Source organism: Pipistrellus kuhlii, unplaced genomic scaffold, assembly GCF_014108245.1.
Source record: "Pipistrellus kuhlii isolate mPipKuh1 unplaced genomic scaffold, mPipKuh1.p scaffold_m20_p_15, whole genome shotgun sequence".
NCBI lineage: Eukaryota > Metazoa > Chordata > Mammalia > Chiroptera > Vespertilionidae > Pipistrellus > Pipistrellus kuhlii.
This window is the reverse complement of record NW_023425460.1, coordinates 27,867,896-27,892,707: the sequence shown is the minus strand read 5'-3', so window position 1 is coordinate 27,892,707 and position 24,812 is coordinate 27,867,896. Positions and strand designations below refer to the sequence as shown.

At 42.6% G+C, this 24,812-nt stretch overlaps 1 protein-coding gene across 3 annotated transcripts in view; it reads right to left on the bottom strand.

The window, feature by feature from the left end:
- Positions 1-24,812, bottom strand: part of PLCE1 (phospholipase C epsilon 1) — a 267,939-nt gene that overhangs the window by 77,524 nt on the left and 165,603 nt on the right. For all 3 annotated transcript variants that reach the window (XM_045581915.1, XM_036438599.2, XM_036438600.2), the window contains exon 5: positions 1,454-1,599. In XM_045581915.1, the coding sequence (XP_045437871.1) occupies positions 1,454-1,599 (146 nt within the window). The remainder of the gene's footprint in view (positions 1-1,453; positions 1,600-24,812) is intronic.

Sequence of the window (24,812 nt, the reverse complement as noted above, 5' to 3'; positions counted from 1 at the left end):
TCTCTGAAACTGCTCTGCACCCCAGTGGTCTTATAGCCACCACTGGCCACGACTGCATCTAGTTGGCCGGGGAGGGAATACTGTCAGTGTTACGGGGAAAGGGGACATCTCTCGAAGTTTGGGGGCTTCCAGTGGACTCTTTGGAGAGGTGGACCCGTGTCCTGGGTAGTTTGTGGGTCACACAGACTGGTGTGTGACTCTTGTCTGGGAAAGCCTGACAGGAGAGGCTGCCATCTGAGGGAGAAGGTTCGAGTGGGTGTGCCATGCATTTGCAAAGTCTGGGAGTGTTTCCTGTGAGCCGGGAGTGGACACTGTGCCAGGCAGTTGGCCCTGCAGTATCTTAAAAGGTCCACCTACTCCAGAGGAACGTCTGGGAGGGCAGGGCCTCTGGAGCTGGACGCTGGGGACTGAGGGTGCACCGCCTCTTGCCAGGAAATGGTGCCATGGGAGATGGGGGATCTGAGGGGAATAACTAGAAAATGCCCCTAAATCACCACATTCAGCTCTCTGTGTGGGAATACCAAGGCCAGATGATAGCTGTTCTGGTCCAATAAGATCCCTCCTTCCTCTATCCTGCTTCCTTCCTGCTCTCCTGTCCACTTTTCCTGTAGGGCCCTGAGTTGGAGGGAGGGGGAGAAAAGATAAACCATTCCTTTTTATCCTACTGCACTTTCTGAGACTGGTTGGGCTGCAAAATGAGGGAAAAGGGCAAAGCTTTAAATTAACTGAGAGGTTGCAATTTTGATTTACATCAGACTGGATTGAAAATTCATTATGTAATATATAAGGTATTTGAAAGAATAAAGAAATATAATATGACAAATACCCATGTATCAACGTCTCAATTTAAAAAACAAAACATTAATAATACAGTTGAGCCGAAACTGGTTTGGCTCAGTGGATAGAGCGTCAGTCTGAGGACTGAAAAGTCCCAGGTTCGATTCCGGTCAAGGGCATGTACATTGATTGCGGGCACATCCCCCGATAGGGGATGTGCAGGAGGCAGCTGGTCTATGTTTCTCTCTCATTGATGTTTCTAGCTCTCTATCCCTCTCCTTTTCTCTCTATAAAAAAATCAATAAAACATATTAAAAAAATAATAATACGGTTGAGTCCTGGACAACATTGCTAAGTGGTTAGAGGGTCGGCCCGAAATCCAAAGGGTCACAGGTTCCATTCTAGTCACAGGCACATATGTGGGCTGCAGGTTCCCCACCCTGGTTGGAGTAAGTGTGGGAGGCAACCAATTCCTGTGGGTCTCTCACCTCTCTCCCTCCCTCTCTCTCTCTCTCTCTCTCTCTCTCTCTCTCTCTCTCTCTCTCCTGTCCACTTTTCCCCTCCCTTCTACTCTTTCTAATTTGGGTAAATGTGGTTACCAAGGCAGCTAATTCAGTGCCATTCAGCCAGTAAGAGGAAACTGTGCCCGGATAGCCGTATTCCCCTCTGCACATACCTGAGGCCGGCCAAGAACTCCATGACGGTGTTGTAGTTGCCCATGTTCCAGCAGCATTTGGCCACATGCACCAAATATGAGAAGACTTCCCGCTTCTCCTCCATGGAGCCGGCTGTGAGGATCAGCCATGTCACCCAGGAGCTCACCTGGAAAGTGCAGAGAGGGCACTGGCTGAAACTACGTCCTGGAAGCATGACAACATTCCCCCCCCCCCCCCCCCCCTGCCACAAAAGAACTGTTTTCCTAATATTCTTAATATTAGGTAATGAAGGATCCAACCAAGAGACTAAGGTGACACTGTCACTGACTCTCCATCACGGCTTGCAATGGGAAAGTCATGCAATCTCTCTGTGGTCTTTATCTTCATTTTGAAAATCAGGAGGCTGGTCCTGGATGGTGCTGCTAAGTGGTTAGAGCACCAGCCTGCATATGGAAGGATCCCAAGTTGGATTCTAGATCAAGGTCATGTACCTGGGTTGCAGGTTTTAACCCAGTCTAGTCAGGGGCAGGAGGCAATTGGTTGATGCATTTCTCTCATACTGATGTCTCTATCTCTTCCTCTCCCCTCCCCCACCCCCATTTTCACTCTCTCTAAAAATGAATGGAGAAAATATCCTCGGGTGATGACAAACAAAAAAATAAGGAGGCTGAAAGGCAATTCATAAATTCCCTCTTGATCTATATAATTCCATGAAACTATACAAAAATAAGGCCAAAGGATAACGATTTAAATATATTTGACCAATGGACAGCCAGATTAAATGCAATCAGTGCACTTAGCCCATCAATGAAAGATACTTATCAGTAGTAAAATACATAACATCAAGTGGAAAACTACATTTTTGAGCTGTCTTTTACAAATGCATTATCTATTATGATCCCCAAATGACTAAACAAAAATGAGAAGAGCAACTACCTATACAGCACTTATGATGTACCAGGAATTATACTAAGCACTTTACATAACTCATTTTTCTCTCCCAACAATCTTAAGAATCAGAGACCACTATTATCCTCACTTCATAGAAGAGAAAACTGAGGGACAGAAGGCCTAAGAGACTTACCCAAGGTCCCCAACCAAGAAGCGGCAAAGCCTGAATATGAACTTAGGTGTATGCCCCAGAGGTGACACTAATTACTCACTTACTAAATGACTAATGTGTATACACACACGCTAATGTTCTCTAGCTCTGGGCTTACATTTATTTTAATGTGATTTGACATTTCTACACAATTGGAGTATGATATTCAAGAATAACCGAGTACTAAGACCCCCTTTATGATATGCAGCCTCAAAATCCTCTCCTTAGTCTCTAAGATTATTTTTATTCTACTTATTCTTTGGTGCTTGGAAACTAGCATTCACTTAAGTTGCTTTCTTCATCCTGACTAATGTCTGGGCTGATTAGCTCAGTGTTTAGCAAACAGAAGATCGGATCTTAACTCCACATGGACCATTAGTTGCACTTGGTTCAATAACAATGTTGAAACTTGGGGGCCATTCGCTTCCCGGGCCTGAGTGAGAGTGAGGCCTGAACAGAGTTGATGGTGACTCACGACAACGTCAGGAAAGAGTTCTGTGTGCACTCCTGTAAAATGATAGGAATGTACGCACGGCCATAAAGTGATAGGAATGAATGGCATTTGTTGCTGGCAGCAACCACAGAGGGCAGCCCAACCCCATTTTCCAGGTCAGGAATCTATGGCTCATGGGAGAAGTGACTTTCTGAGGTCACAATTCTTGTTGGTGTCAAAACTAGGACTCCCAGTCTGGTGCTCTTTCATCTGATGAAGGATGACAGTTCCCACGTGGCATTGGTTAGGTCCGGCTAAGCCCTCAGTAAGAGGACAGAACCGGAATAAAAGAAGATATCGAGGAGAATACAAAAACAAAACAACAACAACAAAAAAAAAATGGCTGAAGAACAAAACAGAACAGAAGAGATTGATGCTGAACCCCTTTTTCTATTCCCTACTCAGGAACATATAGAGAAATCATAGCAGCATGAAGTTGTCATACAGGGTCATACTCCTGTACCAGCCAGGAGCACTGCAGTGATAACCTGCCTCCTCCCGGCCCAGTCCAGTGGGCTCTGAGCATGTTCCTCTGCTCTCTGCCTGTCTGGACTTCGCTGGGTCCTCATGCAACATTAGGAGAGCAGATTAGGCATCAGACCCCTAGGATGAGCTCTGGTCCTATTCACCCTGCAAGGAATTCAGATTCTCCTGGTGGAAAGATAACCATTTATTCCAATCTCTCAGGGCTGCGTGAAGCACACAGGATCTCCCTCTAGGATTTGCAGAGCCAACCCCTTCCCTGAGAGCCAACCCCTTCCCTGCTGCTAAGTAAATCCTTGCTCACCATTTCCAAGCCTTGTACCTTCACCCAGTTACCCAATTAAAAGTCACCTTTGTGAAAACCTGGCTCTCTAGAAAACAAAATTATTTTGCTGATAAAGACTGAATATCTTTGGTGCTTCTGTCCAATTCTTCCTATAGCATGATTTTTGTCCTATCCTGCTATGGGAAATCCCCAGCAAACACTTAGAATAATACCTTAATCAATAAAGAAAGAAAAAAGAAAAAGAAAAGAAGAAGTAAATATGTAGTAAAATAAAGCAAGAAAGAGCTTGAGAGGGTAGCAGAGTTACACAAAGGCAGTTTGGGCATGCTGGTGATGATGCATGCCGTGATTCCACGTTCATTAGCTGGAGGCAGAACAATCAAAAAAGTTATGAATAACAGAATAATATAATAGTAGACACTTTAAATAATTTATGAACTCTGAGACCATGTGGATTTTGGCAACAGAGAGGAATTGACAGGATTACTCCAATCATGAAGACAGAAGAGAAGCAGTCCAGAGATGGAAGACACTGACGATGCCTTGCCATACTAGCAGACAGCAGCTGTGTGTCGCTGAAGAATGCCCAGGACCAAACCAGAGAGGGTTGGATCTGCATTACCACCATTTGTCCACCATCCAGAACTAAAATATCATTGCTGACATGTACACATAAGGAAAGAACTGTTTGTCATTGAAATTGGGTCTCAAACGAACTGTTGGCCTAGAAAGAAATCCACTACAGACTGACTCATATGCCTTTCGGCATAACAATTACTGCTTGTCTCATTTTTGATTCTTATAAGTATATTTCTAGTAGGACATGATCTTACTCATCTAGGGGAAATGTTGAACAACATAGATTGATGAACAATAACAGACTCAGAGATAAGGAGCCATGGGTCAGACTGTTGGACCTCAAAGGGAGGGTAGGGATAAAAGGGAGAGATCAACCAAGAGCTTATGTGTATACATATGAGCCTAACCAGTGGTCAAGGACAACAGGGGGTGGGAGCATGAGTGGGGAAGGGTGGGGGATTGGAATGGGAGGTTGAGGACAAATACGTGATACTTTAATCAATTAAAAAATTTTAAAAAAAGAATTTATGGATTGGTACACTCAAGGTGAGCATTGTCCTCCTAACTGCTCTGAATATCTTTCCCTTCCCAGGCAGTATCAGTGGGATCAAGAACTCTCCGAGTTGGCCCATGGGCACCACTAATGGCAGTAGTCTCTGCTGGAAGCCGAAGGACTGAAGCAATGCTGCTCCTTATGATAAATGCTTCATCTCCTCATCTCCATGGGATTGTCCTGATGCTGCTGCTGCCACTGAGTTCGCTTCTTCTCCCAAGCTCTCTTCCTACTGGGGCTGCTGCTGCTATTCTTACTACACCCAAGTTAATCTGCTTAAAGCTATGTAGCCTTGTGCTAGAGCCTGAACCCTGGACTGTATCATCCCAACTGTGGTTATGGAAATGAACATAGGATGGAGGGATATGCTACCACAGAAGCAAGAAAAATGAAATGATTCTTAAATAAGTATAATTTGTCCTGAGCATTAAAAATGAGGGAGGGAGATTTGAAAAGGCAGAGAAGACAAAGGAGAGCTTTCTGAGTTAGAATAAAAATGTTGACTATGGAAAACAAGAACAACAACACTTAGAATCATAAGATCATTGACTCTTTGAGCTAGAAATGCAAACCTGTCTCCTTACAAATAAAAATTAAATCATAGAAGTTAAAATGTTTCCTCAAGGACATCCAACGCATCAGTTTTTTGAAGGCTTTGACTATATGTTTCTGTAGCTTTAGCTCCTTTTTATTGTTGTTGAGACTGATATCAAATCATGTCTCTGGAAAGTCGTGGTTCTTTCAGACTATTCTGGTGATCCATTAGCCCAGTGGTTTGAAAGGGTTAACTCATCTTTCTCTGGAGAGTCCTGCTGCATTGCTGCATGGAGCAGAGACCAGCACATGGTTTGTGCCTCAGTCCTGATCAAGCATCCAGATTTATTTCCTATCAGTCAAATGATTTTCCATATACTTTCCCACAACGCTAGGAAAAAAAATAGAGATACCGTATTTCACATGGAAACCTAATTTAAACCAACTGTTCCATCTCCAAGTGTGAGTCCCTAGGGCCTGGCTGTTGAGATTATGTAAGCACTGTTATAAACACACACACACACACACACACACACATACACACACACACACACCATCTGCTTACAGACTTCAAGGACAATCTTATTGCAGTCTAATGCATTCACAACTTCACAGGCATTAACCGATGGGAATGCTATTACTGTTTATAAAAAATTAACGACACAATAAGGAAACAAGGATTTGGCGACGATTGTAAAATGTTGCCCAAAGCATAAACAGTGGCCACGTTTACTAAGTGGAAAATGCGATGTGTTGCCAATGCAGAGTAGTTTCCAGGACATAAATCACACAGGAAAACACACAAGTCACCTACGTATAAAGTACTACAACTCAAGCATAGGGAGTCTCTGAGTGGAAAGGTGTTAAATATGGCAAATTATTTTGCCTCATTTTCGTGGTCAGCACAGAACAAAGAGCGAATCTGGGCCTCCGCCCGATTCTGTTCGCGTTCCTCCCAGAGGCTCTGAGTTCCCCTTGATGACTCTGGTCCCTTGGTACATGCCTACAACTCCTCCACAGTCGCTCCTCTCCAGATGTTTTCTTTCTTCCTACTCTTGCCTTTCTCAGTCCTCTCAGGCCTAGCCAAACCGAACAGCTTGCTTTCTCTCCTCTTCTCACATCAAATACCTTATTGGCATCACACGAGCTTCACTTGGAAGAAATGTTCTTGCTCCACTCTAAACGACCTCTCCTGGTCTACCATGTCCTTACCTTGGCCCACCAGGCCCCTGTCCATTCTCCAACCTCACCCCGGCTCTCCCCAACACCCTGCTTTTAGGAAGGTGACCAAGGACGTTTTCCATCTCAGGGATCTCTTACTGGTCCTTCCTTCCAGAAGAAGGCTTACCCTCCTACACTCCCCCGCCCCCTGCCAATTTAACTAACATCTACTTATCCTCAGGCAGGAATGTCCTAGACCCTGCAGCCAGGATCCCTGCCCTGAGCCCTACACTGGCTGAGGTAGCTGTGCCCCTCTCCATAGAGTGAGAAGCTAGTGGGGTGGAGGGAACATGTCTGCTACCGGCTGTGCACCCACTTTCAGATCATTTACCTTTGTAGACTCAGGTGTCAGGACTCCTGAATGCCATGTGCAAAGGGCCCAAGCCCATTGTGGGCCTTTGATCTGGATCAGTGTCCTGAGGAGAGATCAGACTCTAGCCTGAAGGCTGGCCAAGGAGCAGAGGGGAGTGGCATGTGGGCAGAGCTTGAACTGGAGGCCTGAGGTGCCCACACATGGCACACCTGCTAGGATGGGAAGAGAAGGTGGGCAGGCCTCAGGCTGGGGCCTCCTTGTACTTTTTCCTGAGTTTCTGGCTGAGGTCAGGGGCAGGGCTGCCTTCAGGAATCTGATGAAAGCATCATTTTTCTCATGGAGGCCTGCTCTGACTTCCCACCTAGGCCAGTGCCCCCCAATATAGCTTTGACCCCAGCCTCCCTGCAGTCAGCACCATGTTCCCCAAAAGGCAGACGTCAGTGCCACCACATAAATGTTGAATGAGAGTCGGCAAATAAGTGGATGTGACCTCTTCTAGGAAGGCTTTTCTGATGACCTAGCACTTCACATTCAACTTCTTTCTGTTCCTCTCTGATTTACTGTTGGACCTTGAGTCCATAGTTACGTCTACGCTTGGATTTTCCACACTGCATGGGTTTATTTTTGTTATATTTGTGTGCCTGACTCTTTCACATGGGCCTGCTGTTTCCCCAACCAGACCTTATGTCCTCAAGGACAGAGACCATCTTTCCCACATGTCCACCGTGGGGATGCTCAGTGCCTCTGACCGACAGGCAGGCCACCGGAGTCCCAGGAGGCCGTGGGCAGAGAGGGTTCTCAGCCTCCAAATGGTCAGGGATTGTATTTGGGAAGAGGCCCAAACATTTCCTACTGCTGTTCCCAGGTCCAGAGAAAGAAGATAAATGACTCTCTGCCAAAATGTGTCTTGAATATGCTGAGCAGAACTTTTCATAGAAGAAGATCCTTTTAATGAGTTCAGTATCTCCCCCCACCCCTCCTTTTTTTACCCGAGTCTTACTCAAGCATCATTTTTTACCTATACTGTGAATCTCCATCTCTCAACTGTGCCCGAGACTTGGAACTAAGAAGGAGAAGCAGGGGTAGTGGGGAGGCAGCTCAGTCCAGCATAGCCGTGGAGAACACAGCCACTCAGGTGAATGGACCTGTGTTTAACTCTCAGGTCTACTGTCTTCTTGTGCAGGTCCCTGAGGAAGTCACCTAACTTGTCAGCCTCAATTCCGTTTTCAGTACAATTGGAACAATAATATTTATCTCATAAAATTACTGTGAGGATAACATTGAAGATTGTATCTGAAGATCTCACCATGATGCTTCCTGTCTAGTTAAGGGCTCAGTAAATGATTACTAATGCGACTGCTGCTGCTGCTGCTACTTCCATTAACATTGGTACCTGCATTGGAGAGAGCGTAATTCCAGGAGTCAGAACACAGAAATCCAGAAGAAAGGAATCTGGATCCCAGAACATAGAAATCCAGAAGAAAGGAATCTCTAGATCCCAGGTCCTAACTGCCAGGAAGGGAGAAGTCCAAGGCTGGCTCAGGAGGAATCTGTGATTGTCTTAAGCGGGGGTCTGTGGCCTGAGCACAAACCTTTCCTAATAAAAGGGTGACACATATTTTCTGCTCTCTGAAGGCTCCCCTGACCCCACGTTAGGAATAAAGTAACATTTGTTTCCTATTTAAATAAAATGTATTTATAAATATTTATAAATATTATATATTTATAAATATATAATACACACACACACAGACACACACACATCTTTTATATATATAAAAGGTCAATATGCAAAGTGTCCCCTCAGGAGTTTGACAGGGAGAATGGGAGTTCTATCTCTTGCTATGGCGTGTGCTGACCATCAGGGGGCAGCACGGAACATGGCAGATGGCCAGCAGCAGCAGGGCGCTGAGGGAGTGAGGGAAGGAGGCTAGGAGACTGGGAGACGGGAAACCTGATCGGCCTCTAGTATATATATATATGTTTAGGTATATTTCTAGTACCTTGTCCTACACAAATCTCTCCCAACTGTAAGCTCCTTGATGATAGAGGCCATGACTTACTCATGCGGAAGCCTCAGTACTGAGCATGCAGCGGCCAGCACATTGCACACACGTCGTCCTTGACGTGAAGTAGGTGGCAGAAGAGTCTCTTGAACTCTCTGTCTAGTTTGGCGTGGTTCCACCAACAACTCTTTGTTTAGGAGGGACATAGAGGGGGAAAGGGAGATACCAAAAGGTGGTTTCTGGAGAAGCCCTACACAAATCTTAGATTATACTCCTCTCCTACCCCTCAGATTTTATCACAATGGAGTACAATTGTTATTAACGTGCAAATGAAAAAGATAAAAAGCCTTGATGTATCTGACGACCCTCCTTCCTCTGAGGAACACTGAGCATCTATTATGCATCATGCCCCATACTGGGCACTAGTAGACACGACAGGTGTGGTAAGCTGGAATGCAACTGGTAGGTGAAGACATTACATTGGCTTAGCCAGCAGACAGAAGCAGCCCCTTGAGTCCCCCTGGAAATGGAGCTGAAATCCAACTGCATGGATCTCCCCTTCTCCTGGGACTTGGAACGGGACCGAAGGAGGACTTGATCACCCTCCCAGAGCCAGGCTTGTGAGCTAGCATGGCGCCTCGCTCATCTGAGCTGCTGCTACATGCAGGCTTAGCACTTTTACTTTATTTTTCTAGATTATGAAGATGAGAGTCTCTACCGCTTAAACTGTTAGTTGTCACGCCTGGCTGGTGCTATTAATATAAAACCAAGACTGGAGGCCATGAATTGGAAGATGAAGATGATAAGCCGCTGCCAACAAACTTTTCTCTTACAATAAAACTTGTGTAGAAAAATAAAAAAGATAAATAATAAACTTTGAAAAACATAAGCAGCTTCTTCAAGAGGTAGTCTCTGTGGAAACAAGGTTGGCCTTTGAATCACAGTGCCAGCTTCTCATCTCTGTTAGCTGAAAGGACTTCCCAAGGATTCAACCCTCAGAAAAAAGGAGGTTTCATTTCCTTTAAAGATGCCAGAAAGGAGAGGCAGGAGGAGGTGGAAAGGGACAAAATATATATTCAGGAAAAAAAAAAAAAAAGCGTGTATCCATAGGAAGTCTAAGGAAAGCTGGCAGGGAGGGGAGGGACACAGGAGAGAAGGAGGAGGGCCCTGGGAGACTCTCTGAGGACACGGGGCACATGGATGTGGCCTGGGGGAGAGGAAATGCTTGGAGAAATAACAGTGAGTCAGTCACAGTCTCCAACAGGGCAGCTACTCAAGGCTCCAAAAAGCGTCAGGTACAGGGAACTGCAGTCACTTCGATTCAGAGTGGGACTGAACAACAGTGTGTGATGCTGGCCATTTCAACATCTTTCTCATTCTGTGAAAAGGATGCCATCCTTTCTAGTGAAAGAATAGATCCTAATTCTGAATAAAAACCAACCTAGTTGTACATGTAAGACAAAAATTCTAGGATGTGCAGCATAGGTTAAAATGACTTGGTGTGCCTCACCAACTACCTTATTTGTAAAAATAATTAAGTGCCCTTCAATGACATCATCAAACTGGCTGAATGGTAAGTGCCCTGCTGTAGCAAAGCAAAGAACTTGAGGCTGACAGCTGAGAGCATGGAAATTCAATTCGGGAAATCCAACAACTGCCTCGTGGCCTGGGCACCTCCAAACTGTATTACTTAACACTTCATTTGTCTTTTCTGTTGACTGTCATGTTTATTCATGTGTGCCCATCCCTCTGCAGCGTTAGATTTTGAAATCTTGGCTGCCAGAAACTTGATCTGCCAATTTTGAATTATTTCCATATGTTTTGCATACAGTAGGTGCTAAATAGATATTCCAGCTGCTGTCGTTACCCCTTCTCTGCTCTGAAGACCCATGTTTTGTTGCCCAAACTGTGTTCTGAGGACATGTTCTACCAGCTGTGAAGTATTTTGTAAAGGAAGTATCTGGGGCCACATTAGTTTGGAGAATGCTGGGATAAATTAAGATTTCTACACTGGCAGGATCTCTTGGAGCTTTAAATATGCTAACGTGTGCGTGGTAAATTGCCAAGAAGAAGCCAATAATAGCCAGAGCTTTCCATTCTCTTTTGACCATGTAATTTTCCCCCAAAGGAACACTAACATCTAGAAAGACTCTGGACTGTTGGCACCAGGTCTCTCCATGCTTTGATAGCCTGGAGCAAACATAGGCAGAGACTCATCTCCATTGGCAACTCTGGACCCCTTTCCCTGCATCTGCCCAACCTGATAACACAGCCCTTCATCTTCAGAAACTGTATGGTGTGAGTGGACTTTGGGAGGTAGAAATGGCAGCATATCACTTTATAACTGGTGCTGGAAATTCAGCATCAATGTAGCATTGGAGGAATTCTAAAACCAAGACACAAGAAATATTTTCTTATTATAAAAAATGAGGAGATTAGGGCATGTGCATAACTGTTATTTCATAGCCAGGGCTGTTACGAGGAAAGAGCCCAATAGACAATCTTTTAGTCATTTGGTTCCACTACATAGTGTGACAGCTAATAAATAAAAGAACCTTAAAGGCAATTTGGCTTGCTTCCATTATTCTCTAGATGAAGAAATCCAAGAACCAGAGAGGTTAGGTGACTTGCTCAAGGTCACCAGGCTAGTAGTGGCAGTGCCAGGGCTAGACCCCAGGTCCTCTGACCTCAGGATATACTACAGTCACAGTCTGCCATGCTTCTGTTATCACACGAAGAGGATTTGATGCATTGCTACCCCTTACTTATTTCCTCCATCTGTGGGTCCTCAGAGGCAGGTTCATGTGTTTGAATATGGTACATGCCAGGCAGGAGCTAACTTGAATGAAGGCGAGGAGAGCTAGGACCTGCAGGAATTGCTAAAAACACTAGCTTGGGCAGCCTAAGAGATGGGGCAGTGGGTTCTAGATGGGCAAACCCAAGGAACCGAAGGGAGAAGTCAGGGCAATGGAAACTAGAGTGCCCAGGACAGGGCCTGCTGTCACAGCCCTCATGGGCCGCAGACCTGCCTGCAGCTTCAGATATACTGAGGCTTGAACTTCACTCAAGAGGGGGCTCCAGCTGTGCCTTTCGGAAGGGGCTATGGGAGGGGAAGGGCCCAGGAGAATGCAGATTTGGGGCAGAATTCTAGAAGGGAGGCAGGAAGGAAAATGGGCAAGAAATAACAAAAGTTGGTACGGGTGCTATTTGTTTTCATTAGGAATAAAAGGAGATGTCAAAGGAAGAAGCAAGAAACATCCTCTGCTTCTGTGAGGAGAGGGGCCTGGCAGGAAGAGGTTCCTCTACCCCCACCCCCCAACCCTGAGAAAATTCCTGCCAGGATCTGTCCCAGGAGGGAAAGCGTGGCTGCTCATTGTTGGCGGCGACCCTGATTAATAACTCTATGAGCACAAACCAAAGGATAGAAGCTGCAGAAATTCAAAACTTGAGACGCGAGGAGGCCGAAGTGAGAAGAGATCTATTGGAGATGGGCCTCTTGGCCGGCAGGACGTTGGAGTGAACTTGCTGAAGGGGCTGAAGTTAAAGCCGGCTCATTTTCCTCAGGACCAGTCCGATCAAGGCGTCTGTGGCTGTTGTCAGTTTTTTTGTTTGTTTGTTTGTTTTAATATATATTTTCATGATTTTTTACAGAGAGGAAGGAAGAGGGATAGAGAGTTAGAAACATTGATGAGAGAGAATCATCGATCAGCTGCCTCCTGCACACTCCCCACTGGGGATGTGCCCGCAACCAAGGTACATAACCTTGACCGGAATCGAACCCAGGACCCTCCAGTCCGCAGGCCTACGCTCTATCCACTCAGGGCTGTTGTCAGTTTTTGAGGGCGTGTTTATAGTTCCTGTAAAAGTGACAGACCTGTTTGGGATCTGGGGGGGCCAGTCATCTAAAAGTTATACGGAGCTATGGCAAGAGGAGGTGAGGGCCAAACACAAGCTTCGCTTCTCCCTTAGCAAGAGGGTGAGTTTTCAGTCTAGAGGTGCGAAGACAGGTTTTGTATCAAGAAAGCTCTTTAGAGAAATATTTACGTTCTTAGGGTGTAGATGGCAGAGATGGAAAAGTAAAAACACCATTCAGGTTTTAGAAAGGAAAACATATCTCCAAACCCCCCAAACGAAACCAAAACTAAACAAGATCCTGTTTTTGGGGTGTAGACTGGACAAATACTATTTTCTATATGCAGTGGGGGGCAGCCGGTGTTTGAAGCCAGAGGTGGGGGTTCGAGGCTCAGCTCTAACACTCACTAACTGTGTGATACAGGGCCAACTACTTAGCTTCTCTTCTATTCCTTCCAGTTAAAGCAGGTCTATCAGCAACACCTACTTTATAGAATTGTAGAATTCAAGGAAAGAGGCAAACGTGCTTAATGTACTTATAAGCTCAGTGGAAAAGTTAGCCAATTTTACTAGTATTAATGAGCATGTATTCAATGATTTTCAGATATGGCATTTGATTTGGCAAGGCACCTACATTTAATGTGGCATTTCTTTGAACTTAGAAATTCCAATTTTTCATTAATGTTTCTCCATGTTTCCCTCACTTTTTCCACTGCACAACCCCCTCCCTGATCCATGGGGGACTGGAGAGCAGCATGTCTCAGACTGGTGCATAGAATAAGCCTACACTATATTCAGACTCACTCCTTAAATTCTATTATTTTATGTCCTGTGGCAGGTAATAAATTAGTAAAGAAAGATGCTTTCTATGTCCAAGAGCTACTACAGATAAAGTGACAGATGTTAATAAGAGAGCAAAAGCAAATTTTGCTATGAGTTGATGAGAGTTGAGTATATAATATAAAACAAAGAATATCTGAAAGCCAGATATTTTTATGTGGGGTTGAAAAAAGTACTTCTTTCTATTTTCTCCTAATTTTTTAAGTGCTGGAAAACACAGTAAAAAACTTTACTGTTTTAGCCTGGCCAGTGTGGCTCAGTGGTTGAGCATCGAGCAATGGACCAGAAGGTCACAGTTTGATTCCTGGTCAGGGCACATGCCCAGGTTGTGGGCTCCATTCCCAGGAGGGGTGTGTGGGAGGCAGCTGATCAATGATTCTCTCTTATCATTGATGTTTCTCTCTCTCTCCCTTTCCCTTCTTCTCTGAAACCTATAAAAACATATATTTTAAAAAAATCTTAAATGTTTCAGTCAAATATTTTTCTGAAATGAAATTGTTTGCATATTTCTTCCCTTTTAACTTTAAATGAATAGCCTCTTTATCAAATATATCTAACACCTGTAGCATATAAACTCAGGCCCAGATTTCCTAAAAATGCTGGACATGTTTTAGTATTTTAATGATAAAACCCAGATGTCTTGCTTTACATGCCCTGGAAGAAAAGAAACACACAACCGTACAAAGAACACTCACCATTTTAAATCTGATTAAACTCTCTGCCAAACAAGGACTGGAAAGAGTATGATGTTTGTACAAACAATCTTTTAAAAAGTAGTTTTCAAATCCACTTCCCTCTTCTGGAAAACTCCTGAAATGTGAACCGGCGATATTTATTTACATTCCACCTCTGCAGCAGAGTCTAGTTTGGGGTCATGTCTTGACTCTCGGGGTAGGTGTTGTGGTGATGATTAGCTTGACTGCCCAATCTGTGTTTAGAGACCCACACTGAAGGAACTCCGCTTCGGTCACTTATACGTATGACAATACCATTGAGAGACCAGGGTTTCCTAAATGTGGCTTGATATCAGAACCACTCATGAGAGTTTCTTAAAATACCGACTTGCAGACTTCACCAGGGAGCATCTCATTCAGCAGATCTGGGAAAGGAGGTAGACATTTGTCCTTTTACAAAGTTCTACAGTGAATCTGATAGCGCTTGAAACTGCCCATCCAGGGCCCTGGCCATTCTTTTAAATTTGCTTAAATGTGCACAGGCGTCATTGGGATTTTGCTAAAATGCAGCTTCTGATTCTGTAGGTCTGAAGGGTGCGTGCTGGTGGAAGTCTCTGCATTCCCAGCAAGCTCCCAGATGCTGCTGGCCTGGGGAACCAGCCGCTGCATTTTGTCCCCAGGTCTTCTCAGTCTCCTCCAATCTGGAATAGTTCCTCGTGGTTCCTGTCTTTCATGCCTCTACAGTTTCAAAGATGTCAGGTCTCACATTCTGCAGGAGGGTCCTCACCTGGGTCTGTCGGATATTTCCTCATCACCAGATTGAGCTCATGCTGCTTGGGCAGGAATGTCCCAGGACAAAGCTGTGCTTGGCTGAGTGCATCAGAGGGTACAGGATGTCAGCACTTCACACCACTTGATCATGTGACTCTTGATATTTCTGCCAGGTTTCTGCACCATAAAAATCACCAGGGGCCCCTGATAATTAATTATTATTTTGTGGGGAAATATTTCTAAAATTGCACCAAAGTCTTGATCTTCATCAACCCTCTGTCCACCTGAATTCTATTGATGATGTCCACCTGGATCAACTACCTACCTCTATGATGGCTGCCAAATGGTGATTTATATTTTTACCACAATGTTAGTTGCATTTGTTGGTAAGAACAAGCTTTCCTTTCTCATTTATATATGTATATATGCTTATTTTAAAAAATATTCCTAGACTCATAGATTGAGGGGTTTTTGTTTGTTTGTTTGTTTGTTTTTACCATATTGGAATTTATGAATATCATAATGAAGTTGAAATAGTCTCCAAGTGGCTCCTGGATCCTTCTGACATATCTCCATCATCATATTTGAGTATTTCCTTACTTCTTAGCCTACCAAGGTGTTTCATTCTTATCTTTAATTTTCCTAAGGAAGGTTAGTCTTCCCTTGAAAATGGTTCAATGGTGCCTTACATTTAAAAACAATGGTTTGTAAGTTTGTAATTGTGAAATTAAATTTGGCCTTTTAAATGAAAACACTTAATAACACAAAAGTAAACATTAAAATACTTTACATTTTGTGTGTGTGTGTGTGTGTGTGAGAGAGAGAGAGAGAGGGGGGGGAGAGGGAGAGAGAAAGAGAGAGAACGAGAGAGCTGCACTTTAAAGTTGTAAAGCTCTTTACAGGTTACTTAGTCAAATGGTTTCAAATTCTGGGACCCCAAGACTTTATGGGATGCCTAGATTCAACAGTGAGTAAGCAGAGCTGCTCTGGGTGAAGAGCGCCTGGGTAGGAAGTGGGGCAGGGTCTCTTTAAGGATTATTCCCTAGGTTTCCTCAGAACCTCACTTCAAAGCCACCATCCTGTCTAAGCCCTCAGACTCTCACCGAGGAGAAGGCATGCTTTACTGGCCACTCTGCTATTTGCTAACACAATTTCAAATGGCTAGCCGATTTGTTTGCTGGGTGCAGGGGCCAACTTGCCTATCTCAGTAGATTTTAAGAGTCTCACGTACCTTCTTTATGAAGGGATAGCACAAAACAATATTGAAATACTGTAACTGAAAAATTAAAAATATACAAGGGAAGGTTTAAAGTTTTGAGTGAATATATGGAATATATAATTTAATTATAAAAATTGTGTATGATCTCCTTCAGAGGACACATTTTACCACCAGGTATTTTCAGGGTTAATGGGTATTTTGCTATTTCTAAGAGTAAAAGTACCATATTGTAAATAAATAAATAAATAAATAAATAAATAAAGAAGACTGCATTGCATAGGATGGGCCCATGGACGGCATAAACTTCAGCTGTTCACAGGAGAAACAGGATGATGTAGAACCCTAACTTTTAACTTCTCCTCAAATCATTTCAGTATGACACTGAGGTGAATAGGATATATCCCCCACTCCCCACAAATGCAAATAGAAAGAGACACGTCTACATGATGACAAAAAAAACCCAAAACAACAGAAGTAACTTAACTGTCTTTCAGTGGTAGAAAGGTACAGAGTTCTCAATAGAATGATACAGAGCAACAAAAATGAATCAACCAGAGCTATACATATTAACATGGATGAATTTCCAAAAACAAGGCTGAGTGAAAGAACAAGTCAGAAAAGAATACAAACAATTTGGTCAAAACCTTCCAATGATTTCCCATGTAATCTGGTTAAAACAGAAATTCCTTACAATGGTCTATGAAACTCTATAGATCAGGTAGTCTGACCTCACCTCCTATTGCTCCCCTCCTCACAGCCTTCTCTTTCCCAGCCACTTGGACCTTGCTATTCCTTGAATGTGCCAACCATGGTGCCATCCCACCCCATCTCCACAGGGCATTTGCACGTACTGTTCCCTCTGCCTGGACTGCTCTTCCCTCAGATATCCAGATAGCTCCCTCCCTCAACCCTTTCCTGTCTTTACTCAAATATGAGTGTCTCAGTGAAGATTCTGCTTACCACCCTTCCAGCTACAACAGCCACCTTTCCCCAACACTCCCCATTCCTCTTCCCTGTTCTATTTTTCTCCCTAACACTTACCATGCCATGCATTTTACTTATCATCTGTCCCCACTCTACTAGAATATAATCCTCGTGGGTAGAAAATTTTGTCCATTTTTCCATAGCAGCATCTCCAGACTCTAGAACAGTGCCTGATACAGAGTAGGCACTCAAGAGACACTTTTGGATGGGAGACTGAGTGAACAAATGAATGATATTTCAAGAGGTACCAAGAAGCAAACAAAAATGCTGGCTGACTGATGACGGGAGGCAGAGATCCTTTCTGGACTAGAAGACTCATTTTTGGCAGCCTGCCTCTGACATATAATTCTAGTTGACAGATAAACCCATTTAGGAATCCATTTAGGAATCAGGAGGATGCATTTTGGGGCTGCTCGTCCTGGCGTTAGCATCCCAACAATAAAATGTTCTAAGGAAGCCATAGGACATTTGTTTCCTGGTCGAGATGACCCATTGGCAACATCATCTCAGACTGCTGCCACCGAGTCCTCTCTTCTGTGCTCTACAAGTCATTCAACAAACATTTGTGGAACAATGCTAAGTGACAGGACTGTACCAGGGCTTTATGCGTTTAACTTTATTCTTTCTTTAAACAAAACTTTTCAAATTTATATGTACGCACCTGTATTTTACCTTCATCCCGCGCCCCTCCCCCCTTTCCTGCTCTTCTTACCCTCTCCCAAGGTCCTGGCTTAATGTTTGTTATTTTAGCAATCCCTGTTTGTTGTAAAAAGATAATCCAACATGGTAGTATTCTATGTGGTACAAAATGAAACTTACTTCCTTCTTTCCTCACTCTGGGTCACCAAAATAACAAAATGTAGCAGTCTTCTTTACTGGTAAATAGGTAAGGTGGTAAAAGGGAGAATTACTTTCACAAACCTGAATTACTCTTCTATGTAAAAGGACTTGCCAGAAATCTCAATTTTCAATTGTCTGTAACATGTCATGCTTGTCAAAAGCTTGGCTGAGGCAACTGGTATTCAAAAATGCGACAGGTCATACCAGGCATTCATTCCTTAGATTTTCTGAGTTTTATCCCTGTGTCAAGTAAGATGGCCAGGGAGCAACACACCTGGACTAGATTATCTGAGCTCTGCATGCATACCTCCAGAGAGCTCTGCCTTTTAAGTATGTTCTTTCATGGAAGGTCAATATAAAATATGGCCAGGAGACTTGTTTCTGCAAATGTTTTTTGTCCTCAAAACTTCTCTTGCAATATATGATACATCACAGAAATGTACATTTGAAACCTGTATGATCCTATTACCAATGTCATCCCAATAAATTTAATTTAAAAAAAAATAAAACCACAAACCAAACCTCTCTTGATGGACACAAGGACACACAGAAAATTTCCTCCCAGAGTTTAGCTTGGATTTTCTGATGATCTAGTATGCTGCTGCTTCTTGCCTTCTTTCTCTCCTTCCTTTTTCTTTTCTCTCATTTCTACACTTTTTCGTTTCAGTAGATGAGAACAATATAACCCATCTGTTCTCTTTTTGTCTAGGCCAGTGGTTGGCAAACTGCAAACTGTTTGCCGCTCTGTTGACTAATGAGTTTGCCAACCACTGACCTAGACTCTGGATTCCAATAATTACAGGCTGTTGTTGTTCCTTGTGATTAAGCCCTATCTAGGCTACCAGGAAGCCCTCACCAATTTGGAATCAATGGCATCAGTTTCCTTTTGCTTAGGAGTTCTTTCTCTTATCACTCTAGCCTTTCTTGCATGATATTAGCCTTTTTACTCTATTAGTTTCAAAAGCTTCTTCAGAGCGTTTTGTTTCTTTTTTGAAAGGAGGAGGATACATACATAAACAAAGAGACCAAAGCTCACATTTCACAGGTTACTGGTAAGGAAAACAAGGCCCAGAAGTTCCTTTTGCTAAGAACCACAAACAGGTGATTAGTAGAAGCTTTCAGACAAATCGCAGAGGGTTCCCACACTTTCCCTAATCTATATTGTTCAGATTAAAGGATAATATTTCTCCTGTCTTCACATGTAGATATTCAGATATTCATTCAGCTTGATTTCCTTTGTGTGTGTGTTTTTTGGGAGGGGGTAGGAGCGGGGAGAAGTCCGTCTGATCCTTCCCATCATCAACGCACAAGGCTACGACAGGGTCCAGGAGGGAGGGAGCTATCTTCTTACATTTCTGATTATGGAGGCCCAGCGCCAGCCACCCTAACAAATCCACTTGGGACTCCAAACATAGAAAAGGCAATAGAGACAAAATATCTTTAGGAATCAAGGTATTCCTGAGTATTACATTTTTGTTGTGGAGTGTGGGGTACCCTAAAGAAGGACACAATGAGTTGAATGGAAGCTGATGAACTTCACATTTTGAAGTTTATGCTCTCAAAGCAAGTGTGAGTGATTAGATTTAAAATAATAATTTCCACTCAAAACATTAATATGAAGTAAAAATTCCTATACGAACTTTTACGTTTTCTTGTATAGAAAAATATGGCAAGTCTGAAGATGGGTCTAGAAGCCTGGGGTAGGGATGAGGGGCGGGGGGGTTGACTAGAGGTCAATGGGGTAAAAAAAGGGACATGTAATACTTTCAACAATGAAGACTTAACAATAAATAAATAAAGATGGGTATGGGAGTGTGAAGCCGGACAAATATTTGGTATTGATTGACAGGCATCCCTAAGTGGAGGAAAAGGGGTCCCAGATGGGGGGAGCACAGAATGTGATGGAGTTGTGGTCTGCCTGGAGAGCCACTATGTGGGACACATGACTGGGATCCAGCTCTCCCATGTACCAGCTGGGTGAACGCCAACATATTTTTTCAGTTCTTTGCACCTCAGTGTTCCCATCTATAAAATGGGAACAACAGGCCCTATACCCCAGGACTGTGCAGAGGATTTAATAAGGCTGCATGCACAAAGCAGATTAGAGCCACTGTCATAGCCAGTCAGTAACTGTTTTACTTAATAAGCTTGGCAAGAGTCATCAAGAAAAACCTGACAGGACACAGTAGTTCCGGAAGGTACTGAGAGGCGCTGGAGACATTTATCTGAGGACAGACTTAACTCTCTGGGACGGAGGCAGCTGCAGCGATGACAGTGCCAGACTAAAATGGTGAATAGCCAGACTTACGTTAGGATAAATCAAATCGAGAAACAAATTCTGTACCTGGTAACTGTCTAACTTTGCTGGACTCAGCTTGTAGCCAAGGGGCCAAGGTTTCTTCACATTGTCAGGAAGTCATAAGCGGCCAGCTGAGCGTGGAACAGGCCAAAGTGCCCGGGAGAGTCGCCGTGGGCAGAGACACAGGCCCAAGGTCAGAGCCCCAGGAGAAAAACCTCTCACACACAGAGGTTGGCAACTCTGAGACTTGAGGGTTGGGGTTGAGGAGCATTAACTTCTTTGGGGGGTGATGGTCAAGTTCTTGGCTCAGTTTTGTCAGAGACAGTGGTTTGGATCTGAATGTAAAAACATCTTGCCAGAAACTTTCTGTGACAGGAAGCTCACTAGAAAGCAATGAACGATTAAACTGCTCCATATCTTTTATGTATTTATTTATTTTTTTGCTCCATATCCTTTAAAGGCACCACTATTATCTAAGGGAGAGGAAAGGATACTCCCGGCCAGGAATAAATTAAGTTGAGAAAAGGAATATGGGAGTTTCTCTGGGTATAAAACATCTTGATTGACTGACCCAGATGGTCCAGATGTTTGTATGTGGATATACCCTATATGCCGTGGTCATATTATACCAATACTGGGTTCTATAATATTCGTAAGTTAATCTTATCTACACAGTTGTTAACGTATTTGTTAATCTGAAAAGCAAAACTAAAAAACATTTAAGAGAACTAAAACCAAGTTGGATTTAAAAAAAAAATTAACTTGGCAGAAAGAATGGCCTTTGATTTTGTGCCTGATATTCTGAATAATTATCTGCTGGATTATTTTTAAACCAATTTCTTCTCAAATTTTTTTTAAGATTTAGAAAAGAAGTCCTCTCCAACCCCCAATAGAGGGTTATCTTTCTCTTTGGTTATCTCAATGAACAAACAATAAAAAATCATAAAAAATGTTTCATTTGAAGTTCACATAATTCAAGTCATGCACCCTTTGAAAAAACTTATCTTGTTTAAATTTTTATCAAGATTAAACTGAAACTCCCCAGGGATTTTCAGTGGGGCAAAGTGTTCTATATAAACAAATAAAAGTTTTGGTCTTTGTATTTCTTATTTTGTGAAGAGATAACTTTTGTTTTTTTAACAAGTAAATTTTGTGTTTTAGAATATTTTTAGATTTACAGAAAAATAGCAAGGATAGTATAGAGAATTTCCTAATTTCCTAATTTCCCCCTTTATTAATGTTTTTAGTATGGTACATGTGTTGCAATTAATAAAACGATATTGCTAGATTATAATGAACTGAGTTATTATAATTTAATCAATTATAATCCATCAACATTGTCTTGTCTCCCTCTCTCTACCTGCACCCAACCTGACTTCCTTGAGTAGCCCCTCCAGGACTCCTGAGCAATGAACTTGCTATCTTTTGTTGAGCCATTCAACACCCCAGGCTTCTATTTGACAAATTAATTTAATAAAGTCACAACAGGCTATAATCTAATACTATTTTATTTTGTTGTTCAAATTGTTCCAGTTTGGTGCCTGTGTCTCTCTGACAATTCCTCTTCATGTGGTTTTTTTTTTTTTTTTTTTTTTTTTTTTTTTTTTTTTTTTTGACCACTTCCTTACATCCTACCACCAGCACTGGCTCCACATTCATTCTGTGCACGCCCTGCCCGAGTCTCAGAATCAGCCATTTCTGCAGGAAGTCCTTTATTGGACAATGGTGTTAGAAGCCAAGAGCTGGGGGCTAGGTGTGCATATTGCTCCAGGGGTGACAAGTTGTTTCTAGGGCCTTTCAGATGACAAAGCAAGGATAGGCATGTGTGTGTACTAATCTGTGGGTATGCATATCTATAAATATTTATATATGTAACCATCTGTATGTTACTTTAAACATTAGTTTCTACTGATGTCAAAAAGAAAACCTTCTGCCCTAACCTGTTTGTCTCAGTGGATAGAGCATCAGCCTGCATAACTGGAAGGTCCCAGGTTCGATTCTGGTCAAGGGCATGTACCTTGGTTTCGGGCACATCCCCAGTAGGGAGTGTGCAGGAGGCAGCTGATCAATGTTTCTCTGTCATTGATATTTCTAGCTCTCTATCTCTCCCCCTTCCTCTCTGTAAAAAAAAAAAAATCAATTAAAAATATATAAAAGAAAACCTTCTGCTTGTTTGTTTCTGATGCCTTTGTTTCTAACATAGAAAAATGTAAATTTCAAATTTGGAAGAAATAAATTGAAATGATTACTTTTATTGTCAGTTTTCCTACCCGCCCCTATTCCCACACCCACGGAGGTGGGGCATTTTGGCTAGCCATTCCTTTTAACTGCTGCAGCCGGCTCGAATGCCTTGCCCTGGGGACTCTGCCTGGTCAGGCCTGCATTTATTTCTCCCACAGCACGTCATTCTGACTCCACTCCTGTTGACACCCATCACATAGGGTCATTTTTCTTTACAAAACTAACTCACATTTGAAGATTTATTTACATCTTGGTCATTTATCTGCTTCTGTGAAAAGTTAAAAAGCTGGAGCCAAAATAAACTCCAGAACGCATCTAAAGCAAAACCTCTTGCTGCTTTAGATTGATATAACTCACTTTTTCTGCCAAGATGCAGGGGGAAAAATGAAACATTTAGCTCATTAGTGGGAAACACGTTTTATGTGTAAGTGAACATGACCATTATCATCAGAGGCAGCAGTATTTCTCAGGTAGGTATAGCACTTTACCGTTTACAAAGCATTTCTGCTTATGCTGTTTCACTTTTATTTCTATCTAACAATCCTGAGAGAGCAGTTAGGCAGGGATTGCTGTTCCAGATGAAAACATGGAGGCTCCTGACAAGTGCTGGGAGGATGTGGAGCAACTGGAACTCTCACATGTTGTTGGGAAGGCCAAATGATGCAGAAACTGCACAACACTGCAGAATAGGTTAGCAATTTAACAAGAGAAAGAAAAACCTATATCCACCTGTTTGAGAATATTTTTAGTGACTTAATTCATAATGGCAAAAAAAAAAAAACAACCATCAAAAAACAAACACAACAACCCACAAAACCTAAAAATAATCCAAATGTCCTTCAACTGATGAATGGATAGATAAACTGCGATGCATATACAAGGAAATACTACTCAGAATAAGTTACTGATATGTGCAATAACCATGTTTCATTTAGAATAACGAATCTCTAATGCTTTATGCTAAATGAAAAAACAAAACAAAAACCAAGCTTAAAACGTCATCTACTGTAAGATTCCATTTATATGACATTCTCAAAAAGGCAAAAGGATAAAGAGAGGAATTATACAAGTAATTCCCAAAGGTTTGAAGTAGAGGAGGAGATTGATTACATGGGAGCAAAAGGAACTTTGGAACAAGGGAAATGTTCTCTATCTTGATTGTGTTGGCCATTATACAACTGCGTGCATTTGTCAAAACTCAGACTGTACACTAAAGGGATGAATTCTACTGTGTGTAGAATTCCATTTAAGGTACGAGTGAAGATCAATGAAAAGGAGTTTAAAAGAGGTTTAAAGAAGCCATCTAGTAAGCAACTTGTCATTAACAAAAACAGGAATTGAACCCAGGTGTTCCATCTTCAAGTCCATGTCAAGTAAACAACTGATTTTCTGTTCTCTCTGCTGATAGACGCAATGCCAGGTATAGTGAGAATCTTACTAGTAAGTGCTGACCCCTCTCTTCTTGTCCATATCTTCCTTAACAAGGAAACACGTTCATACTTGAGGACTTAGAATGACAATAGTCAATCTATGAGGTATGACACTGTATCGTAATGTCATGTTCCATTATCAGACACGTTCTGAGAAAGACTTTGGAGATTTATCTAAATAAAATATACAAATGTGAGCACACAAAAAGATACTGAACACCTTAAGCCATTTAGAAAATCAAACCAAAACCATTTCACACTTGCAAGTATGGCTATAATAAAAAAGAAAGAGAATAGAAAGTGTAGACAAGGGTGTGGAGAAATCATAACCCTCATCTGTTGCTGGTGAGAATGCAAAATGGTACAGCCACTTTGGAACACAAGTTGGTATGTCCTTAAAATTCTAAAACTGAGTTACAGTTAACCCAGCAATTCCACTCCTAAGTATATACCCAAAAGAAATGAAAACATATATCTGTACAAAAATGAACACATGGATGTCATAGCAAAATTATCCTATATATTATAATAAAAGGCTAATATGCAAATTGACCAAATGGTAGAACAACCAGTCACTATGATGTGCACTGACCACCAGGGGGCAGATGCTCAATGCAGGAGCTGCCCCCTGGTGGTCAGTGCACTCCCACAAGGGAAGC